Source organism: Macrotis lagotis, chromosome 6, assembly GCF_037893015.1.
Source record: "Macrotis lagotis isolate mMagLag1 chromosome 6, bilby.v1.9.chrom.fasta, whole genome shotgun sequence".
NCBI classification, from domain to species: Eukaryota; Metazoa; Chordata; class Mammalia; order Peramelemorphia; family Peramelidae; genus Macrotis; species Macrotis lagotis.
The window spans coordinates 91,220,833-91,238,282 of record NC_133663.1 but is presented as its reverse complement, the minus strand read 5'-3'; the positions used below and the strand labels follow the sequence as shown (position 1 = coordinate 91,238,282).

Sequence of the window (17,450 nt, the reverse complement as noted above, 5' to 3'; positions counted from 1 at the left end):
GTAATCTGCTGTTTGATAAACCCAAAGAGTCCAGCCATTGCGATAAAAACTCCCTCTTTGATAAAAAACTGCTGGGATAATTGGAAGTTAGTGTGGAAGAAACTTAGATTAGACCAACACCTCACACCATTTACCAAGATAAGATCCAAATGGTTACAGAACTTAAACACAAAAAAAAAAACTACTATAAGCAAATTAGAAGATCAAGGACTAGTTTACCTGTCAGATCTATGGAAAGGGGAGCAGTTTATGACTAAGGAAGAGTTGGAGAACATCACCAAAAACCAATTAGATGATTTTGATTACATTAAATTAAAAAGCTTTTGCACAGATAAAACTAATGCAATCAAGATCAAAAGAAAAGTAGTAAATTGGGAAACAATCTTTACAACTAATGATTCTGACAAAGGACTCATTTCTAAAATATACAGAGAACTGAGTCATATTTAAAAAAAAAAAAGCCATTCCCCGATTGACAAATGGTCAAAGGATATGCAAAGGCAATTTACAGATGAGGAGAACAAAGCAATCCATAGCCATATGAAAAATTGCTCTAAATCATTAATTATTAGAGAAATGCAAATTAAAGCTTCTCTGAAGTACCACCTCACACCTCTCAGATTGGCCAATATGACCAAGAAGGATAATGATCATTGTTGAAAGGGTTATGAGAAATCTGGGACACTACTACACTGTTGGTGGAGCTGTGAACTCATCCAACCCTTCTGGAGAGCTATTTGGAACTATGCCCAAAGGGCAACAAAAATGTGCATACCCTTTGACCCAGCAATACCACTACTGGGTCTATACCCTGAAGAGATGAAGAAAAAGGGTAAAAACATTACTTGTACAAAAATATTTACAGCAGCCCTGTTTGTGGTAGCAAAGAATTGGAAATCGGGTAAATGTCATTCAACTGGGGATTGGCTTAGCAAACTGTGGTATATGTATGTCATGGAACACTATTGTTCTATTAGAAACCAAGAGGGATGGGATTTCAGGGAAGCCTGGAGGGATTTGCATGAACTGATGCTGAGTGAGATGAGCAGAACCAAAAAAACACTGTATACCCTAACAGCAACATGGGAGTGATGTTCAACCTTGAAGGACTCGTTCATTCCATCAGTGCAACAAATGAGGAACAATTTTGGGCTGTCAGCAAAGGAGAGTGCCAGCTGTATCCAGATAAGGAGCTGTGGAGTTTGAACAAAGTGCAAGGACTATTCCCCTTAATTTAGGGAAAAAACCCAAATAATCTTGTTGTCTGATCTTGTTACCTCTTAGTCTTCTCTTCTTTAAGGATATGATTTCTCTCTCATCACACCCAATTTGGATCAAGGTACAACATGGAAATAAAGTAAAGACTGACAGAGTGCTTTCCTTGGGGGGGGGGAGTAAGATTGGGGGGGATTGTAAATCTCAGATAATATCTTTAATAAAAATAAATTTAAAAAAAGAATGGTAAGTTATAGCAAAGTTTTTAAAACTGAAAGAAATTTGAACACATTTATTGGATACAAAGAAGAATTCATTATATGAGAGGAAAGATTGAAGATGAGAAAAATCCAGGGAATGATTGAGGAGTTTAAAAAGAGGTAAGTGGAATCAGGATAATAGGGCAAGGGTTTTAAGGGTCAAAAACAAAACTGGATAGGTTAAAAAGTTTAGGTGTTCCACATCCAGAGAAAACTATGGAGACTGAATGCAGAATAAAGCAAACCATTTTCAATTTTTAATTTTTTTTTTATATTTACATTTTTTCCTTTCATTTTTTCCCTTTTGTTCTGATTCTTCTTTTAAAACATAACTAATGGAAATATATTTAACATAGTTATGCATGTATAACCTCTATCAGATTACTCATTACCAAGGGGAGGGGGGAGGGAAGAGGGGGAGAGTGAAAAGTATGGACCTCAAAATCTTGCAAAAAAAATAAATGTTGAAAACTATCTTTGTTTGTAATTAGAAAAATAAATAAATTTATGAAAAGCAGAGTTGAGATGTTGAAGGGAAGAAACAGATAATACACCAGAAGTGAAGATGTAGGGAAGCAGTGGCTGTGAAGTGGCAGGAGACTGTAAGAAGATTCAGGGTTAGAGAGGAAATCCTGGTCGGAAAGGTCAGCATTCTGGATAGTGATCTTCCTTTTGTGTGACTGAGATGGAGGAATGGAGCAAATAACAGAAATTACTTGGCTTCATGAACAAGGGTCCATGAGGCAAGGCCATCAGAATGTAGATTGAAATCTCTGAATATGAAGGTAGATAGTGCTTAAGAGGAAAACCTTGAGCCCAGGTCCTGGAGATATTGAGAAAATTCTGGAAGCTATTCTATGGCATCCATCAAGATCTAGACATTACCATCTCTCTGGGTCAAGGTGACTCTAAAGGAGGTGAGATACCAGAGTTAATTAGTAATGACCATGAAGTGAGATCAAGAGATATGTCTTCCCTTTTTCCTGTCCCAGCATGTATGAAGAAACATGAGAAAGGTACTATTCAATACTGGAGAAGTTGGTTAAAAATGTGCCTTTAGAGGGGACCCAGATTCCTGAGATTTCACAATGTGGAAGGGCTCATTCAGTGGTCTTTCAATAGTTTTTTTTGCTAAAAATAGTACTAAAGTACCATCAGTCTCCTTGGGAAGAAAGTATAAAGATGAATAGGGACCTAGAAGAATAGGGCAGATGTGAATATGTAAGAGGGAGGGAAGATTGGTACCCTGGAAAGGGAGCTTTGACCAGGACAGTAAATTTGTTTTGTCCCTTTTGTTACCATGGTCTTGTGGATTTGAGGATTGGACTGGTGACACACCCTCCCTCAGGATGGGTGTCTGTGTTTGTGATTATAGAGACTGTAGATTTAGCCTCCCCTGGGAAGAGCCCTTGTTTGCAGCCTAAGGTCTTAGGTGTGATTTCCCTCTGCTGTTCTGATTTGGTGTTTAGCTATAGCTTCTTCTTCCATTGGCGAGTTCCTCCCTGAAGCCTCCATTTGAAGAAGCGCCCTCACCAAACTTGTTCATTTCAAATGCAGCCCACCTATGATTCCCCAAGAAAATGTCTCCAGGTAACTGCCTCCTGGACATGGCTTTCTTCTTCTCAACTGTCTTTTAAATGTAATCATCCCCATTTGAATATAAATTCTTTGAAGGCAGGATTTTGCTTGTACAAATTCTGGGAATTTGAATGTTAAATTCTGGGAATACAAGTACTAGCAAAAAAGCAAGGTAATGCCTACCCTTAAGCAGTTTACTATTCAAATGGGAGAAAACATCATATAAAATTAATAAATGCTTTGGGGAAGGACCATACTTGACTGATGGAAGACTGTGGAAAGATATCTAGAGATCTGCCAGAGCTAACTAGGCCTTGATATCCTGGTAAACAAGAATTAACAATGCATCCATTTCTAATTACTGCTTACTTCAGATTCCAGCCAAATTCAGCAATATTTTAAAATAATGCTTATAAACTCATTAGCACTTCACTCAGTAAAGTGTAATTTTTTTCTAGTGCCTTTATTCCTGTAGTTGAATTTTTTGCCACTCTCTTACTGCCAGGTTAGCAGAATCCTTGATAGAAGTTGTTATGGGCTATTATTATTCTGCTGATATTAGAAACCAAAAAAAGTCTTGAAACCAAATTATCACTTAGGCTTATAAAGTATACTAGGTCATCCCGAAATGTGACCTCATACCAGTTTGTTTAAACTGCCTTGAGATTCTATTTCTTTATCAATGAAATGAACCATCATAGAATTATGAGGAAAGGAAAGCATGTAATAGCACTACCGTGTTCCAGTTACTATGCTAAACATTTTGAATAAAAAATAAATGAACAAAACAGCCTCTGACTTAAATTAAGGATCTCACCTTATAATAATGGAAGAGAGGAGCAGGTAAATCTCTAGTCCAGACTGCTTATGGTTAGTTCTTGGTCATCTGAAATCCAGCGACCTGGAGCAGAAGCTTAGAATTCTGGGTGGGAGGTACAGGCTGAAGCACAGGAATAGATCATGACAAGAAGAGAAAAGCATGCTGCAAACTTTAATTTAGTGTCTAAATGTAAATTATTACTGGAATAAAAATGCAATAAAAACAAATTGCCCATCTTCTAACACTTTATTTCACTCCTTATACTTGGTAATATAGCAATTCCTGCTTTTGTTTCTTTATTTTTTAAAAAATGATTAAACTTTTTTTCTTCTTTCTAAGTGAGGAGGGTGCAAAAAAAAAGGAAAAGAAAACCATTTTGACTGATATACACAGGAAAATAAAATAAATTCCTCTTTTGGTCCTGTCCAAAACTTTGTGTCTCATTCTATCACCATACCTTAGGAGAGGGGGAATCTCTGGAATGATGATTGTTCATTCTATTCATGAGAGTTTTAAAGTCTTTTATAATCATTTGTTTTTATAATATTGTTGTTGTAATATAAATTATTCTGGTTCTGGTCTCTTTACTGTGTATTAGTTTAATTATGCACAGGCTTTTCAGAAATTATATCTTTCATTATTTCAGATACTACCATAGTACTTTTCATTACTTTCACATACTATGCTTTTTTTTTCAGTCATTTCCCATGGTTTTCACTTCTTTACCACCTCAAAAAGAGCCTCTAAAAATATTTTTGTGCTTATAGGATCATTTTCTCTTTCTTTGATCTCTTTAGGATAATCTCTAGGAGTGGTATTGCCAGGTCAAAGTGTACACAATTTAGTAACTTTGATGGCATAGTTGCAAATTGCTTTTCCAAATGACTAGACCATCTGCCATTACATTGATGTGAAATTTTTCCCACAGCTCCTCTCAACATTTTTCATTTGACTTTTTAGTTATCTTTGCCAATCTCATACAGTTTTTCTGTGTGACTTAGTGGGTAGACTCCCCAAGTATTTTAAACATTCTATAATTATTTTAAATAGATTTTCTCTTTTGCCTGTAAGTTGGTGATAAAGTATAGAAGTATGTATGTATTTATTTTATTTTGCGCAACCTCACTCAAGTTATTATTTCCGTTGCTCTTTAGTTGACTCTCTAAAGTTTCCTAAACACATCATTTCCTCTAGAAAAAAGCAATCATTTTGTTTCTTCTTGACCATGCTTATTTCCTCAATTTTCTCTTATTGCTATAACTAACATTTCTAGCAAGTCCAGTCAACACTCATTTATTAATGCATGTTATGTGCCAGGTGCTAATCTAAAAACCCTAGAGATAGAAAGGCAGAGCAGTCCTGATCTCCAGTCTAATATAATAGAAAGGGAGAGCAGTCCAGGCCCCCAGTCATCTGGCAAAGACACAAATCAGAAGTTTGATTGTCTTGTGTTACTGGACCTGAAGAGTACTGCAGGGGGGGAAAGGAATCAGAAAACCAGAAAGCTAGTGAAGGGATAGTACATCTATATTGATTTACTTATGAAGTGCCATATCAATCAAACCACCAAAAGATTAGGGGAAAAAAGTAATAAAGTTGATCTGAAGGAACAAATATCAAGGGAATTAATGGGGAAAAAACAGTAGAGAGAAGACTTAGCAATACCAAATGTCAGGCCATACTATAGAACCATAATCATCAAAATAATTTGGTACACCATAAGACATTACGATTGATCATTGGAACAGACTAGATGCATAATATACTGAAGCAGACAAGCAGAGTAGCCTAGTGTTTGATAAGCCCGAAGATCCCAACTAGTGGGAAAAGAACCCACTTTCTGATAATAGGTGTTAGAAAATTCAGTGTGGTGAAAACTAGATAGAGATCATCTATATAGATATAGATGTCATACTGTATACCAAAAAAAATGGGTACATGGTTTAGACATGCAGGGTGATAGCTTAAATAAATTAGAGTAAAATGGAAGAAATTAGAAAAAGTTCATGGTCAAACAAGAGATATAGAAGTAAACTAGACAATTTTTACCACATAAAATTAAAAATTTCAAATATGAACAGAACAAATTCAGCAGAAATTAAGAGAAACAGGAATTTGGGGGATAATCTTTGCAGCAAAATTCTAATAAAGTTCTCCAAATGGTCAAAAGGAAATGAACAATTTTTAAAGGAAGAAATCCAAGCTATCAATAGCCATGTTAAAAAAAAAAGCTCTAAATCACTAATAATTAGAGAAGTACAATTTATAACATCTCTGAGATACCTTTCTGTAGAAGGCCTGTCCTCATCTTCCTACTGCTAGTTTCTTCACTCCAAGAATACATATGATCCATTCTTCTATGTATCTTATATTTATATAGTTGTTTGCAGATTGTCTCCCTACCCACCCACCCCCCGTTGAATTTGAGCTCCTTGGGGTCATGTTTTCCAGAGCTTAGCACAGTGACATTCACATAGTAAGGACTTTGTAAATGCTTGTTGACTAACCTAACTCAACTTTAAACCCCTGTACCAGTCGATAAGATTTAGTCTTCAGTAACTTCCTTAATAATCTTTAGGTTTGAGTACCATCCAGAGTTATAAAATAAATACAGCTCTCTCTCTGTGTGTAATTAAACACCATACATAAACTCTATGAAAGTTTGTAAATTATAGGTTTAAGTAAATGTTTACTTTCATATAGATTTGTAGAATTTAGATTAAGTGACTATAATGAGAGAATAATTGAGGATAATTCCTCAATAATTGCTTAAGCTGGATGAGTTCATTATATCTTTATACTAGGCTCGTTTTCCCTTGTCTTCAAAGCAATTCTTAATCTGTAAATATTGCCAGACATTCCTAATATCTTTGATTATTTATTTGTATACTATTTACAAAATGAAATTACTTTGCTTGGTGCTAAAGAAACTTTAATTTGCCCTTGACAAAGTGTAGAGGACAATTATCATTAATTTAGTGCATTGTTGTTGCATAGCAAAATTGTGAAAATGTACTCTGACACTTCATGAGATAATGCTAAATGAATTATGTAGTGTTAAATTATACCTCTTTTAAGTTATTTTAAATTCTTCAAAGTTAAAGTATTTTAAGACTTTATTCTTTAAGAAAAGTTTCTATTTTTAGTTCTACAGGTTAACCTTTTGAATTTTGAACCATCAAACATTCTTTCTGGAAGGAGCATGAGAAATAGTCTTTGGCCTTTTCAGTGGATAATTGGAGACCATGTTTGGGCTTTCCTTCTCAAATAGAGAAATGGAAAGTGGGAACTATATTTTCTATAATATGTTTTAAAATATCATACCTTGTATAACAATAGAAATTACAAAATATCCTCAGTTGCTGTCATAATTGTTTCATTGTTTAAGATTTTAAAAAGAAACCTAAAACCCAAACCTAAATCCCAACACATTTATAAATGCAGTGACCTATAATAAGTGCAAATACAAAAAAATAACCATAAGCTAATGTTTGTAATGAAACACCCAAACATACTGAAACCCAAACAGATATTCAAACTATATAATAAGATGAAGAAACTAAGTGATATCCAGAGAGAAAAATGGACTTTACCAAGGTCATAAAGCAACATAGTAGTATAGGCAGAACTTGAACCCAGATTGTCTAACTTCCTTGATAATGTCCTTGAAAGCAGAAACTCTTATATTTCATATCCTTCCCCCACCAATACCAACTTCTGTGTTACACATAAGTAGATGCTCAAATAAATATTTATGAATTGGACTGGATTCCAATCTTGATCATATAACTTTGTTTTTAAAAATAATTTGCAGTAGAGAGAGCACTGGCCATAGAGTCAGGAGGACCTGAGTTCAAATTCTGGTCTCAGACACTTAATAATTACCTAGCTGTGTGACCTTGGGCAAACCACTTAACCCCTTTGCCTTGCAAAAGCCAAAAAATAAAAAAAAATAATAATTTGCATTACTCTCGAATCTTGCCTTATTGTTTTTATAACATAGATGCATAATTTTCATGTTTTGGCTATGAATTCACTTTTGTAATGCCTCCAGACTTGTAGCCAAACTATGCTTTTCTCTTTTCCTCATGATCTTCTCTCTTTTCCTCATTCATAACACTCAGTCTTCTTCCACTGTGCTTTTACTTTGGCCTTCACAAATTCTTGGAATATACTTCCTTCTTAACTCCTCAGAGTCAAGAACCTTCTTCTGCATGAAACATTTCCCAGTCATTCCAAGTACTGTTCCCTACCTCCATGTCTTCCTTGAATTTTACTGCTTTGAACATATTTGTATTTATTTACTTTATATTTATGCTTGTTTATATTTTAGATTTACTCCTATAGGAGGCAACTTCCTTTCAAGTGGGAATCATTTTATTCTTGATACTTGTATTTCCTTCAGCAGACTTCAGCCCTTACCTTTGACACTGTTATTTACTCGTCTTGACACTCTCTGTTCTCTCCTCATTCTCCTGTTTGGCTGACTCCTTCTTTGCAGACTCCTTTGCTGAATCTTAGTCATGCCTTCTAACCATAGGTGACAGAGAGGACTTTCTTCAGGACCTTCTTTACTATTCCAATTGGTGTTCTCATCAGCTTCCTAATGGATCTAATTACTGTTTCTATGCAGATGACTTTCAGATATGTTTGACCAGTAATCTGATTCTTAATCTCCATTCTTACATTGCCAGTTAACTAATGGACATCTCAAAGTGGATGTCTCACAGACCTCTTTAAACCTTTTCTTGTCTAATGCTGAACTTGTTATCTTTCTTCCCAAACCACCCCTTCTTCCTAATTTCACAAATTTAAATCTGGAGCTTCATTGAGTATCCTTTGTATGCCTAAATTTTTTTTTTAAATGTATTGATTTGAGTCTGTGGATCAAAGTTAATTTTTAATGTGAAAATTTTGAAAAATATTACATTCTATAAACTGCCAACATTTGACCATATAAAGAAGGTTATATTGATGGTTCCTCCATTTTTCAGGTTACAAATAGAAGAATCTTCAAAACCTGTAAGATTATCACAACAACTGGACAAAGCTGTTACAACCAATTTCAAACCAGTGGCTAATCATCAAAACAATGTAAGTTTTATAAATTTCTATATTCTACTCTGTTTTTGTTCCTATGGCTTATGAGAACAAGAAATCACAGATAATGTTGATTTTGATACTTGGGGGACATAACTTTTTTAAAAATTCTAAAATATTTATAAATTTATTCTGAACTTAAACACTCCAAAAAGAAACATTTCCACATAGAAAACAGAAACGATTAAAAAATTAACATATGAAATCACAAACGTTTATTATATGCAGTTAATTTTGTTAAAGTACATAATAAATTCAACAAATTCAAAGTTTTCCTATTTGTGTTTCCTTCTTAAACTTTCTTCTGTTTATCTTTTTAAATTCTTTAATGACTACCTTTTCTTTTTCTTGTTTAATTTTGTGTCCTGATTGCTATTTTCACTCCCTTCTACAAATGAAAAAGAAAGAAACACAGCCTTTGTAACAAATGACAAATTAGCCAAACAAATCTACCCTTTAAGGGCCATGTCAGAAATATTTCTCATTAAATAAACTCTTTGAGTCCATCTTACTCCTCTATCAGAAGGATTTTTTCATCTTTGATCCTCTGGTTGACTTGGTTTATTATATCAGTCAGAGTACTTTCAGTGTTGTCTTTCTTCACAATATTGTGGTTAAATTGTCCTGGTTCTATTCACTTCACTCTTCATTAAATCGTACAAGTCTTTCCAGGTTTCTCTGAAACAATGTCTTTCATCAATGTTTATAACACAATAGTATTCTATTACATTTATATGCCATAATTTGTTCAAACATTCCCCAAATGATGGGCACCAGCTTTGTTTCTAGGTCTGAGGTCTTTCTTTGATTTCCTTAGGATAAAAATCTAATAACACAGTACCATTGAGTTCAGTGTCTTTGGGGGAATAGTTTCAGATTGCTAATGACTGTAACAATTAACAACTTCACCAGCATTGTACCATTGTGCCTGTCTTCCCATAGTCAACTCCAGCAAGTTTTGTTATGTTTGTGGTTTTTTGGGGGAGTGGTTACTCTTTTTTTTTTCAGTCCAATAGGTGTGAGGTAGAACCATGGAGATGTTTTACTTTCCCATTTTCTAATAGTTTTGTTCATTGCTTTTTTTTTTATTTTAATTTTTTTTTATTTTAATTTTTTTATTTTTTTAAATTCTCATTTTGTACAAATGTGTTTTTGTTACATTAATAAAATATTCTTGTTTAAGAGTAAACAAAATACCCCCCCCATGAATATAGACTTGCTTGGGCAATAAAGTAAAGGAGAGAGAAAAAAATTAAAATTAAAAAAAATAGTAATAATTGTAGGTATGGCCAGGTGGTGCAATGGACGAAGCACCAGCCCTGGAGCCAAGAGCACCCGAGCCCATATCCAGCCCCATAGACCCAACAATCACCCAGCCGTGTGACATGCAAGCCACCCAATCCCCACTGCCCTGCAAAAACCAAAAAGAAAAAAACAAGACCCAAAATAAAATAAAATAGTAATCATAGTAGGGGTGTCTGGGTGACAGACAGAGCATTGGCCCTTGAGCCAGGAGCACCCGGGTCCAAATCCAGCCTCAGACACCCAAAGATCACCCTGCTATGTGGCCCCAGGCAGGCCACCCAGCCCCACTTGCCCTGCACCCTCCCCCAAACAACAATAACAATAACAATAATAATAACAATAATAATAATAATAATAATAATAATAATAATAATAAAAAAATGTGCTTCAGTCTTTGTTCCAATACCAACAACTCTGTCATGGGTGGATTGCATTCTTTATGGTTGTTCATTGCTTTTTAAAAGAAATTGTGTTTAATCAATTTTATAAAGATATAGGTAATATTACAGCCAGACATTAAAGGAAAATCTTTTTAGCCACTGTCAGACCAACATTAGAAGCTTCAGGCTCTTTTATTCTCCAAGATTTTCCTGCTTATTACTTTCCCTCTCCTATGACTAACAAATCTCTCTTGTTCTTTTGATTTATCTGAGCAAAAATCTCTTTCCCTACACTTACCTTTCTACCTATCCCTAGTCTTTCCTCCCTTCCTTCCACTGTGAGGTCTAGATCTCTTCCTCTGTCCTTTACCTTTTTTAATACTCCGTTATATTCTTTACATTTTCTGAAACTAAACTACCATATTCTTTATTATTCTCTCCAGTCCTGATCCCTATCATGCCTCCAATGCCCAGCTGCATCCTATTACCTCATGTTCCCTAGGGTGTTAAAAAGATTATTAGTATATCAGTTTCTCCAATCCTCCATCTTTTGTCTGTGATTTACACTCAGCTACTAGGAGGCATTGTCACAAGTTAATACTAAACACCACCCCCCCAAAGTTTTTCTACCTCTGAGGTCTTAAAAATATGAAATTCCCTTCTCTAATCAGTCTCTTGACCTCCAACCTTGCCTATTCCATTCCTAGTGCCAATTTGTGGTCTCTCTTTCAAATAACACTTTGTCTTCTCTATTCAGAAATTCTGGACTCTTTTGTTCTACATTATTGTGTTCAGGTTTTTTTTTTTTTTGGTATGTAATGTTATTCTGGAGACCTGTAAATTGTCTCCACATATCCTGTCTTTGAGATTGATGTGATTTGTTTATATGGCAATCATGATTTTAAAGAATGTTTTATTACTTTTTGCTTTGCTTCTAAATTGTCTTTCATTTCAGTATATTTCTAATCCCAGGCATTTGTTATCCCTTTTGCTTCTTTGGATAGCTTCTCCATCAAATATATCTATTCTACTCATATCTGTTGTCCAATGAATTCTGCCATTTGTTCCCTTTTAACTTTTTTCAGTATACTTATTTCTCTCTTGAACCATTCAGGGCTATCCTGCTATTGATTCCCTGCTGTGTTGGAAAATAAGAGAATTCTCTATTTAATGTAGTTTCATTTTATTTTGTTTTGCCACATTTATTTACTGACATTGACTGTCATTTAAATATCTTAGTAACCATCTTCCTTTCTGTTTGAATATCTTCTGTTGTCTCTGAGTTTTTAACTTAAGTTTTCTTTCTCCTGAGACCTTTGGTCATTCAAGCAAGGTCATATTGGTAAAGTACTTTGCACTGTGTTTGACAAGTAGTAGATTCCCCTAAGTGTTTCTTCCCTTCTCTTTTCAAATCTTTTCCTTCAGTTCCCTTGTTGCTCAGTTTCTGACTCTTTCCCATGCAATGACAGGTCCCTTAGGGACTCTACTGGCTCACCTCCTACCCCAGGGCATGGCCTGGTCCCACCTGGAAAGGAGAGCTTGCTCATAGCCCCCTCTACCTCTCCTTCCACACTCAGGTGAGGGGAGGGCAGAGGCGGAGTCTACAGCAGCAGCCAGGAAACTGCTGGGCACCTAGAGTGTTCAGTGGGGAGAGGAGGGTGCTGAGAGTGTGTAGAAAGTGCTGGCACTCAGGGCTTCTGGATGAGCTAATGGATCTAAAGTGTTTCTGCAAGCTCTCAAGTGCTAGTTGTTACTCCTTCTGCTGCTGCTACTACCACCATCTCCACCTCTACTTCTACTGTTCCCACTGCTTCCCAGGCATGGAATGCTGCTGAAGGCTATTACAAAACCGTTCAGACTGCATTTACTACAAACCATGTAATATAACTTCAGCTGAGTTCTCCCTCATGCATAGCATCCTTTTATTCATTGCTAGCCCATTATCATTTATTCAGCTATTCCAAATCTGCTTTATCCTCTCATCTTCAGTTTATTGCATACCTGCTTCTCCTAGCAGTCTTCCCCTTCTTCTTGAAAAGATTAAAATTGATCCTGTATTATTTATGTATTGATCTTCTTTACAAGTAATTGATTATATTCTGTAATTGGTTCTTTGACTCTGAACTTAATTCAGAGTTCAACTGGTCTCTAATGGGTTAAGTTTAAAAATCCAGCTGTCTTGCCTCAAGGAATTTTGCTAATCTTAGGGGGATATCCTTTTGCTCAGGGTCTTTGGCATTAATGGCAATTCATTGATTCATTTATTTTCAGATAGTATGCTTCTGCTCATAATGTTATCCAGCTGAAAGATGAACTGTCTTAGTTTGCCCTTTTGTTAAAATGTTAGCCTCTTCATCTTTACCAGTTTCCTCCTGTTGTCCAATTTCAGAGGAGATGACCCTTCTCTTTGCCAATGCTAGCCTCTCTAGCCTCTTACATATTCTTGTTCTTTCTATCATACCCTCTTTTTAATTACTGGTTTCCTCTGTATTGCCAACGAATATTCTCCCCTATCATTAAAATGCCTTCCTTTAGGGGTGGCTAGGTGGCGCCTAGATGAGCACTGGCCCTGGAGTCAGGAGTTCCTGAATTCAAATCCGGCCTCAGACACTTAATAATTACCTACTTGTGTGGCCTTGGGCAAGCCACTTAACCCCATTGCCTTAAAAAAATCTAAAATATAAAAATACAAAAAAGTCTTCTTTACCCTTTCAACCCCTCAAATTATCATCTTATATTTCTACTCTCCTTCACTGCTAACATCCTAGGAATAATCTTGACTTACTGCTTCCATTTTCCTGTCACTCATTCACTCAACCTTTTACAGTATCTCTTCTGATTCCTTCATTCTCTTACTATTATAGGTCGCTAATGGCCTGTTATTGTTGTATCTGCTATACTGTCCTTAGGCCTCATATCTTAACTTTTCTTCATTAGTAAAATATGAATTTGGAGCTAGGGAGGACTTAGAGTCCATTGAGTCCAACCCCCTCATTTTATAGTTAAAGAAACTAAAGCCAAGAGAGGTTAAATGACTCATCTTGGTTCTCACAAGTAGTGATAGACCAAAGATTCAAACCCAAAGCCTCTGACTCCATATACAATGCTCTTTCCACTATATCATGCCACCTTCTTGTTCAGAAACCATCAAAGACTCCCTCTGGCACAAAAGATCAAGATCAAACTGCTTAGCCTGAAACCTATGTTGTTCCATAATCTGACTCCAAGTATCCTTTCCAAATTTATCCTTTTGAGCTTGCTATTTTCCTGAGTCTACCTTTCTATCAAAAACTTGACTTCTTTCAAATCTCACCTTAAGTGGTTTCTTCTCTCTGAAACTTTCCCCTGTTCTCCTTGGTTGAAAATAATATCTCTGTCCTGAACTTTTCCTCCTTCACTTAATTTGGAGTTTTCCTTTGCCTCTCATATCCTATGGCATATTTGTTGTGTGTGCTTCCCCCCCCCCCCCCACTAGATTATAGTTACAGACTCCTCCATCTTCCCTCTTTTCAAACTTGGGACTGCATTTTTGCTCTTCTCTTGACCCCACATCCTTTTTCTTGAACTCCCATTTATTTTTCAGTAATCACTCATAGGATTTCATTCAGTGCCTGACTTCTTTGAGCTGAACCTGGAGATTTTGGCTCATCCAGAACCAATAAATTTTCTCTTACTTTCTCCTTATTTGGCATGGGCATCAACCAAAAGTCTCATTAACTGACTTTATTTTGTGCTGCCCAGTACAAAGATGATTATCCTTGACAGAGAAAACAGAAGCAAAAATCCAAGTAGAGCAGATATGCTTTATTTCTGTTGACTATTATCCCATTTATACATCCTGTTTAGATAGCATTCCTACATATGTTTTATCCTTTTCCTTTCCTCCTTTAGTAAAATTACACAAAAGACTGTTGTGTGGAACAATAATAAGACTTAGCTTCACATAGTTCCACAAGTTAGTCCTAAGACTAATAAGTGGAAATTAAAAGAGGCAAATTTCAACTGAAGAGAAGAATTTAAATTTTTTTAAATTCTGAATTAACAAAACCTCACCAAAAACATTTCCATTTCTAATTATCCACTACATCTCCTGTTCCCTACATTTTCTCAGATTACAGATGGTAAGCAGGTCAGTAATCATGTTTACATCTTCTTTCAGGACTCTGGGATGTATTCATCTGGATGTTAGGACTTTAACTCATTTAAAAGAGTTGTTCACTCTTGTGGCTATCATGGCCTTCAATTCCAAACCCCCTTCAACCACCAGTCAAATTTGTTTGCCCTTTCCACTTTAAGACAAGGATTGTTTTCCTTGAGACAGAAACAAAATAAGAGTTAAATAGTTCTTTACTAGATACCTCAAAATTGTGGGTTTATTCCTTCCTCTTCTTGTCCAAAACAAATATTTATATCTTTTTATTGTCATTAGCTTTTCTTAAAATGTTTTTTTCTTTTTATTTAGAATGTTCCCCTCAACAAAAAATATCATACATAATATATATATTGCTGTGTGCTCTCTTTTATATATGACCTTCTGAGATCAGATCCCAATCTTCAATATTGAGATAATTTTTTCATTCATTTTCATATCATTTTTAAGAATGATAATTCCCTTATACATACACACATAAGTATACAAATTCATTCTATCAGAGTCCCCAATAAGTGGCCTCAACTTTCACTTAAAAACCTTCTCTAGAGAGGAGACTGAAGACTCTACTGAAGACACCACTGAAGACTCTAATAGTGAAAAGGCTTTTTCCCTCTATTGAGCTGAAAAGTATTTCTTTGCAACTTCCATCTTTTCTCTTAGGTCTGCCATCTGATCTCTTTTCCATGTACCTTCCTTAAAACATTTGCATCAATCAATCAACAAGCATTTCTTAACTGTGGTATAAGTATTCAGTCATGTCCAACTCTTTTTGAACGAAGGTTCTGGGTTTTTCTTGGCAAAGATACTGGAATGATTCATCATTTTCTTCTACAGCTGATTTTACAAATGAGGAACTGAAGCAAAGTTAAGTGATTTGCCTAGGGTCATACAGCTGGTAAGTGTTAGATGTGAACTCAGAAAGATGGGTCTTGCTGATTCCCAGCCTAGCACTCTATCCATTGTGCCACCTACCTGCTCATTGTGTTCCAAGTGCTATTGATAGAACTATAAAAGAAGAAAATAATCCTCACATCCAAGAAATTTAACCAATGTTCATATTGCCCCTCAATCTTCTTTTTTTCCTCCACATTTCCTTCAACCTTTGTCTCAGTGCTTTCTGAGATCATTTAACCTTTTTTACACTATTGATTCTTGTTGAACTGGCAATTAAATAAAATTCATAGATTACTGTCACATGAACTGTTTTCTAACTATACTTCTCTTTGTGAAGTAGGGTTTTTTTAAATCTCCATAAATATTAGCTGTTTTCTTTAAATTTCATCTTTAGATTCTGCCTGTCACCACCAAAGCCCCACTCATATGGTATGCTGGGTAGACTGGACTGAAATAAGGAAGAGCTGCCTGAATTCAAGTCCTTCCTTAAACATTTCCTCATTCTCTGACCCTTATTGTACTTGATAGCACCAAGGTTCCTTCCACTCTAAATCTATGATCCTACAATAATCTATCTCTTCCACAAAGCTATCAGGAGAAAAACTTGTAATGTTTTGCTGAAACATGGGTGACATTGTAAGGATGTCAGAAAATGAAGTGCGATTAGTGTAGCATGACTTTTTTGAGTGGTCACTGCATTTCCATTCTGTATACTGATAAACTATCCCTTTTTATCATTGACTTTCTATGTAATCCAGAAATTAATGTCAGCTTGCTCCCCTGCAGTTTTCAGGCTCCATTCTTTTCCCTTTTTGAAAATCGGGACATCAGACTTAAAACTTCTTCCATTCTTTCAGTCTTTTATAGGTCATCAGTTGGGCTTAACTATCACAGGAGCCAGGTTTTTGCCCTTAAGATATAGCTTATCAGACCCAGTGTTCTAAATTCAGGTTTCAACTCCTTGTTAACCATTTTTTGTTATGTACATCCAAATCTCCTAGTTAGCAACAACAAAAGTATAACTAAAATTGAAAAGAAGAGAAAATTCTTATCTCTGTTGTTTGTTTTGTTTGCCCCAGTACCCCAAATACCTAGTAGAAGATCCCTATCACATACACATGTCCCTTTGTTGGTCATTAAGAGTTCATTTTCAGCTTCTGTTCATTCCTAATTTTCTTTTGTCTATCTTTTCATCTGTCTTCTATGTAGCTGAGTTTAAAATCTGAACTGATTGATTTGCCTGCAAAGAGCTTCTACATGGATCTCTTTAGACATATCTTTATGCTTTTCTTTTTTAGTGGAATCATGTTGGTGTCTTGAGAATTTTAGAAGAGATTCACCTCTGTAGGCCCACTTCTTTAAAGTCATGTAAACAACATGAGATAGGCAACAAGACAAGTATTACCTTATCTTATACTTGAAAAAAATTGGTTTGCCCAGGATCACACAGTCAGGGCCAGGCCAGCCCTCTCTCCTCTACCACACTTCCTCTACATTTGCTGTTTGACAGTGTGCCTTACACTCATCAACAGTATCTTTTTTTTCCTCTTTTTATCCTGTCCTGACTTATTCTCTTGAGAGCTTTTATGGATCCTATGCAAATGTCCTTTTTTAGACAAAAACCTATGGTCTTCTACCAAATCTTTAAAAACAATTTTTTTTGAGCAAATCATTCGCTTCCATTTTCATAGTTGCATTATTTATTCTCTGCTACTACATGTCATTTTTATTAATACCTATGCTTT

At 35.5% G+C, this 17,450-nt stretch overlaps 1 protein-coding gene across 2 annotated transcripts in view; it reads left to right on the top strand.

Annotated features, from left to right (window-relative positions):
• Positions 1-17,450, top strand: part of GTF2F2 (general transcription factor IIF subunit 2) — a 155,062-nt gene that overhangs the window by 115,044 nt on the left and 22,568 nt on the right. For both annotated transcript variants that reach the window (XM_074191706.1, XM_074191705.1), the window contains one exon: positions 8,868-8,967. In XM_074191706.1, the coding sequence (XP_074047807.1) occupies positions 8,868-8,967 (100 nt within the window). The remainder of the gene's footprint in view (positions 1-8,867; positions 8,968-17,450) is intronic.